The 6,162-nt window shown below is 49.4% G+C and overlaps 1 protein-coding gene across 1 annotated transcript in view; it reads left to right on the top strand.

Annotated features, from left to right (window-relative positions):
- The window catches only part of FKBP15 (FKBP prolyl isomerase family member 15), a gene marked incomplete at its 5' end in the record, with an annotated part of 26,545 nt that extends 21,615 nt beyond the window's left edge, over nt 1–4,930 (top strand). The window contains 8 exon segments of the mRNA XM_029086732.1: nt 1–39; nt 711–863; nt 1,228–1,320; nt 2,155–2,265; nt 2,769–2,876; nt 3,074–3,828; nt 4,291–4,381; nt 4,856–4,930. The exon segment at nt 1–39 is cut by the window's left edge and continues 32 nt beyond it. Of these exon segments, the coding sequence (XP_028942565.1) occupies nt 1–39; nt 711–863; nt 1,228–1,320; nt 2,155–2,265; nt 2,769–2,876; nt 3,074–3,828; nt 4,291–4,381; nt 4,856–4,930 (1,425 nt within the window).
- Nucleotides 4,931–6,162: the final 1,232 nt, after the last annotated feature.

Consider the following 6,162-nt stretch of genomic DNA (forward strand, 5'->3'; position numbering starts at 1 on the left):
AAGGCACGGACTTCAACTGACCAGGCAGCAGCAGAGCAGGTGAGGAGTCATGGGAACTTCTCCAACAAGTGTCTGGAAGTCTTGTAGGAACCTACAGGTAGGAAATAGTTGTGAAAATCCTCAGGTAGTGGAACAATGAAAAACATTATCTGCTTGATTTTAGGGGTTAACTTTTAACACAGGGTTCACTTTGTTGTCTTTATCTAAAGTATCTTTGCTGGTGTTTCTTGGCCCTGCTTCTGCCTTTGGGATTTGCACTGATGTCTCTCTAAGGAAGTGCATGATTTGAGTAAGCAGGAAGGCTGAAAGATCCCAGGTGTTCTCTGTCTTGAGTCACAGGCCGCTGACGTGGTGGTGCAGCATCAGATTTAGACACTGTTAGAGTGTCAGATTGAGGAAGGGAGAAGCACCAAATTGAGTTCATAGTAGAGAGAAGAACACAGAACTGCTGGTGAGTCAAAGACTGCTTAGAAATATGCCAAGAGATGTGAAATCTGAGCCAGACTTTCAGGCCAGGCTGAGGGACTGTGGCTGGAATTGAACTGAGTGGCGTGGGCAGGAGCTGGTGACAGCTACAGGGCTGCTGTCTGCGTGTAGGTATTGCAGGCTAGGACAGGAGATGTTGTCCAGCCCCAAGCTTTCAGCCACTTCTTGTGCAAATACAGATTGTGTGTGTGTGTTCCTAATGATCTCTCTTACACGATGGGCAGCTGTCACTCATCCAGGCAGAGCTGGAATCCCAGTGGGAAGCCAAATGTGAACGTACTCTGGCCTCGGCCAAGGAGCAGCATGTAAGACAGTACCAGGAGGTGTGTGAGCAGAGAGATGCCCTGCAGCAGCAAGTGTCCCAGCTGGAAGAGAAGGTAAAGGGCTGGTTTTTATTGCTGAAATGTAATACCAGATAACCAGTAACTGTAACCAACAGTCCTCTCCTTCTTGATTGGATCTCAGCTTTTAATTTCTTGACTGTTAAGGAATTTGTTGTTGGTCACAGGGTGTGTCTGTACTTGCATCTCTCGCGTTGGGTTGGTGGGTTAGTGAACTTGCTACTGCAGCTCTGAAGGAGGGAGAGCCAAGGTGATGTCAGTCTCAGACTAAAGCAACAGCTACAACCTCTTCTGCTTCTCTGCACTGTTCTGAGTCAACTGATTTTGAACAGAAACAGTCTTGATGTGGGTGACGCTGAAAGGGGCTGTAAACTGATGGGCTCTAGTTCTTGTCTTTCAGCTTGCAGCTCTAAAAAACTTGAAAAAAGCAGAGGAGCACAAATTGTCTGAGTTTCAGCAACGTTTGGAGCAACTGGAGCCAATCAAAGAGAAGGTAAAGGGAATAAGATCTCCGGGGAGATCTTCTAGTGGCCTCCCAGTACCTGAAGGGGCTACAAGAAAGCTGGGGAAGGACTTTTCATAAGGGCAGTTAATGACAAAACAAGGGGAAATGGGTTTAACCTGAAAGAGGGGAGGTTTAGATGAGATATTAGGAAGAAGTTCTTCACTGTGAGGGTGGTCAGACACTGGAACAGGTTGGCCAGAGAAGCTGTGGCTGCTCCTCCCTGGAAGTGTTCAAGGCCAGGCTGGATGAGGCTTTGAGCAACCTGGTCTAGTGGAAGGTGTCCCTGCTGCTGGCAGGGGAGTTGGGACTGGATGAGCTTTAAGGTCCCTTCCAACCCAAACCACTCTGGGATCCTGTGAATAACAGGATATGAACTGGAGTGCACTAATCAGCAGCCTCAGGCCACCCATGTCCAGAATAACAAGAACTAACTCAAGTTATCAAGAATAACTCATGATCCAGGATATGAGAGGGAAGGAATAACTTCATGTTGCTCCCAACAAACCAGAACAGGTCCACTGATGAGATCCAGCCCTTGTTTCACTGGGATCTCAGTAACACCATGGCCATTCTTGGTGTTACTTGACCTTGAAGGGCTAATGGGTGTGGATCTCCAAGGTTTTGGCTTGGTTGAATATCTTTATTTTGATGCTGTTACTTTCAGCCAAGTCTTTTGCAACTCTCTGTCAAAACCCTGTTTAAAACTGCACTGGGCAATTTACCCCTCAGGAACAAACTGTTCACAGATAACCCATCCATCTCAAGGTTCATTGTGGTGGTGTCTGTGGAGATGTTCTCTCACTTTTGGTTTCCCTTTGGCAGTATTCAGCCTTGCAGTCTGATATCGTGGTGCTGAGGGCTCGCTACGAAGGATGCATCCGAGACCTGGAGAAGGGTCAGGACAGATCTTCACCTGCAGACTTCACAGAAGAAGTGAGCTTGACTCTCCAGTATTTCTCCTCCTGTTCTATTTGCCTTGAATTATTTCTCTTTGAGCAGAGATAAGAAGGAGAAACATTATTTTCTCCATAGAAGCACGGTGTTTCTAGTAGGAGGCTCTATAGAGGAAGAAAGGATGTGATCTTCCTGCTGCTGACTTTATTGCTTGATTTTTAGGTTAAAACTTAAGATTTGAAGTTTCGATTTATAGATTGAAAGAATAAGAAGTAGTAAGTGTAGTCTGCTTTGGGTTTGTGCAACCTGCCTCAGTTTTGGAGGGATGGGTTTGGTGCAGAGATAATGGTTCTGAATTAAAATAGTATGATGTGTTCTGCTTTGTTATGGAGTTTCTGATTTGAAAAGTGGATTATTTGAAAATCATATGGCTTTGGGTTTATTGGGGGTTTTTTTTCACCTGGAGAAGTATCTCATCTTGAGACCAGTGCTTCCCATGTTTAATGACCTGTATCTTTGTTTCCTGTCTTGCTCTTTTCCAGGTAAAGAAGATCATGAATGGTGTGTTCCAGTCTCTTCGGGGTGAATTTGAGCTGGAAGAGACATACAGTGGCAGGACAGTTCTGGGTGTTGTCATGAACACTATTAAGGTACAGCAGCAATAAGAGATAAAAGGTGATCAGTGTGAGAGAACAAATCTTGGGCTAAAAACACAGATTTCTGACATAACTGTGAAGCAGAAATTTGCTGTGGGTGGCAAAGCAGCCCGGTAGTAGAAGATGATACAGGGAGCTGTGATGGTTTATGTTCAGGGTGTAACCTGTGTTCTCTCTACTCAATTTTTTAGACTGTGACACTGCAGCTACTCAACAGGCAGCAGGAGAGACCAGATCACGACAGTAAAAAGGAGGAACTTGGAACAGGAGCAGTGAAACAGGAGGGACCACTGGGAGCAAAGGAAGATGATGAAGAACCCACACAGCAGAGCCCAGCACAGAGCGCTGCGTTCCCAGCTGCTCCTGGGGAAGTGACCACAGGCTCCGTGGTGTCTGAGTCTGCTCCTCTGTCTGCCCAGCCCCAAACTCCTGAGGAAGAGGCAACCCAGAGCAGTGGGGTGTCAGAAGATGAGAAGGTCCAGGAGGAACATCTCTCTTCCAGAGCTGAATCCTGCCTGGATCCTGATAAGGGGCCAGTGCTGGCAGGACAGCCTGTTCCTGAGGTGGATGAGGACTTTGTCCCAGCTGAGCACAGGCAGGAGATCAGTCCCATCAGGAAAGCTGAGACTGAACACAGTCCCTCCAGAGTCTCTCTGCAGGCAGAAGTTGCAGAATCTTCTGTTTCAGAAGCCAAGCCAGGAGGAGTGGATGTGGTGGTGCCTCCAGAAAAGCCAGCTGTGGAGCAGGAGGCAGAGGAACCTGTTGGAGGTTTAGAACCCCCTCCCTTAAATGGTGAGGGAGGGAACTGCACAGACCCATCAGATGGAGCTACCTCTGAGAAGGAACCTGGTTCAGCATCCAGCACAGCAGAGCAGAGCTCAGCTCTCATCAGAGAAACCCCAGGACAGCAGGAAGTGGGCTCCAGCCCCAGGGAAAAAGATTCCAGGTAAGGTGTGGCTGCTGGGGGAGCCACAGTGATGGAAAGCTCCGGGATGCTCAGCTCAGACTGGTGCAGCAGCACACCCAGCAGCTGCTGCCGGGCAGTGTCTGTGGTAGGGCTGAAACCATCACAGTGGAGCCCTGGAGAGCAGGAGCCAGGAGCTGGCAGAGACTGGGCTGTCCAGGGCACGCTCTGCTGGGAGGGCAGCAGCAGAACAGGCTTGTGTCTGGGTGGAGGCAGCGGTGCCATCAGCCCTGGGGAGCAGTTCCCAGCTGAGTGCAGCTTCCCTGGCTCTGGGGTTGGTGGCTGCCAGGTCTCCTTGCTGAAAGGTTCTGCACTGGTGCCTTTAGTACGTACCTTAAATGCTCACCTTGGTGACAAAAGTTTTCAATCATTCTTTAAAAGAACTTGTAAAAACCAAGATCCCATCATCTGAAAGAGAACTGTTAATTCTTTATCTTTTTGTAGCCTCTTTGAGGATGACAACTTCTTTGAAACAGCATCTCAGAAACCACCGAAGCCCCAAGTTCCCTCTGAAGAGGAGGATGAGGAGGAAGTGGTAGGTGTTTCTGTCTTTCCACTCCTACTAACCTGTAGCTTCTCTGGGAAGCCTTTCCTGTGGCTTTGGGGGTGCCTGACTCCTGCTGGCTGAGCTCAGAGCTTCCCCTGTGGTCTCTGTACAAACCCAGAGTGCTGGGGTTTGTTTCTGGCTGAGCTCCAGGGGTTGCCTGGGCTGCCATAGTGATGCCAGACTCCTGCTGGCATGAAGGTAGAGAGACCTGCCAGGTTGATGGGAGGGTTTGAGTGTCCTGCCTCTCTCCTGTCCCCTTTAACCTGTAAGCATCTCTCCTGGAATATTAAGCCATTATATGAAAAGTACAAAAAAACAAAGTACAGAAACATCAGTAGTGAGACTTCTTGATACCATCTCCCTAAAGCTGATGGAGATTTCAGAGCCAGAACTGTTCCTGGGAGGGTTCCAATCCTGGGAAGCTGTTCAGACTGACAAGTTTCCCTCTGGTTTGGCTTCTAGAGCATGAAGGGGCGTCCCCCTCCAGCTCCCCTCTTTGGTGATGACGATGATGATGATCTGGACTGGCTGGGATGAAGAGCTGGCTGCTGAGCCTGTGAGCCCTCTCCTCTGGGCACGGCCTCTTTCCTGTGCACTTGGCACTTGCCACGCTGCGTACGTGGGACGGTTGTGAACACCCAGGAGCTTCCCAGCCCCTCGTGCTGCAGCCTGTGAGGGGTCCCGAGAGCGAGCGGCTCTTTTTGCACTCACGGGCACTCAGCCCCATCGCTCTGACCTGACAAACACACACAGAGGTTGGGGATGAGCTGAAGGAACCACAGCTGGTCTCACTGCACCTTGGTGTTGCTGTCTGACTTCTGTGAGCCCTGGATTCCTTCAGCTGAAACTTTATGCAAATATGAACTTTGTAAAGTGCTTCAGAAGAACGAGTCTGGCAGGAGCCTGCAGTGGGTAACTGCTTTTTAAGAAAAAAAAAGACTAAAATCTCTCCTCCTTCCCCAGTGAAGATCTCCTTGGGAGATTCCTCTTGGTTCCCAGGGACTCTGCACTGGTTTATCACCAGGAATTAGCGATGTGCAGCGGGAGCTTCAGCTGTGAGACCCCAGGCAGGTGTTTCCTGTGAGCCAGCAGCTCGTGTGGTGCTCGGTGACGCCCCCAGCCCCGCTGAGCAGGGGCACCCCTGGGTGGTACTGGAAGTCAGGGCTCTGTTAGACCCTGTGCATCAAGCACTGATGTAGCATCGAGTAATTGCTGTTGTGAGGAGCCAACTCCCCAGCTGTGCTTTATGAAGGAGCCTGAGGAGCATGGAGACCTCACAAAAATGCTTCAGTGCGCAGCCAACTCCTCTCCTCTGTCTGCAGAGCTCAAATTTGGGGTAGTTTCTGTTTTATGTTTGACTGGCAGTGAAAGCAGCAATACAATAACCTGCCCCTTGTCCAGAGTCAGCACAGGCACCTGAGCCCATCGCCTGTGCCTCTTTCTCTGCTGCTATTCAAAGTGTGATGACTGTAGCACGAGTTAGAACCTGGTGCTGGTGGGACATAAACCTCCCCTGGGCTCTGCCAGGCAACCAGAGGTTTGTTTGGGGTGGAACTCTTCAGCTTGAGTGGACCAAGTGAGGACAGAGCTGGGCACAGGCGTTGGATTTCTCACAGCACTTTTACTTCTGCACTTACCGGCACTAACACAGTTTAAAAGTAGGAGCAGTTCTTAGTCTCTTCAAAACCAATAAACCCCCTTTCGCTTAATAAAATGGAAATGCTTCAAATAATTCCCCCCTAGTTTAGTTTCTACACCTGCCTCTTCCA

The sequence above is a fragment of the Antrostomus carolinensis genome, unplaced genomic scaffold (genome assembly GCF_000700745.2).
Source record: "Antrostomus carolinensis isolate BGI_N321 unplaced genomic scaffold, ASM70074v2 scaffold22239, whole genome shotgun sequence".
In the NCBI taxonomy this organism is placed as follows: Eukaryota; Metazoa; Chordata; class Aves; order Caprimulgiformes; family Caprimulgidae; genus Antrostomus; species Antrostomus carolinensis.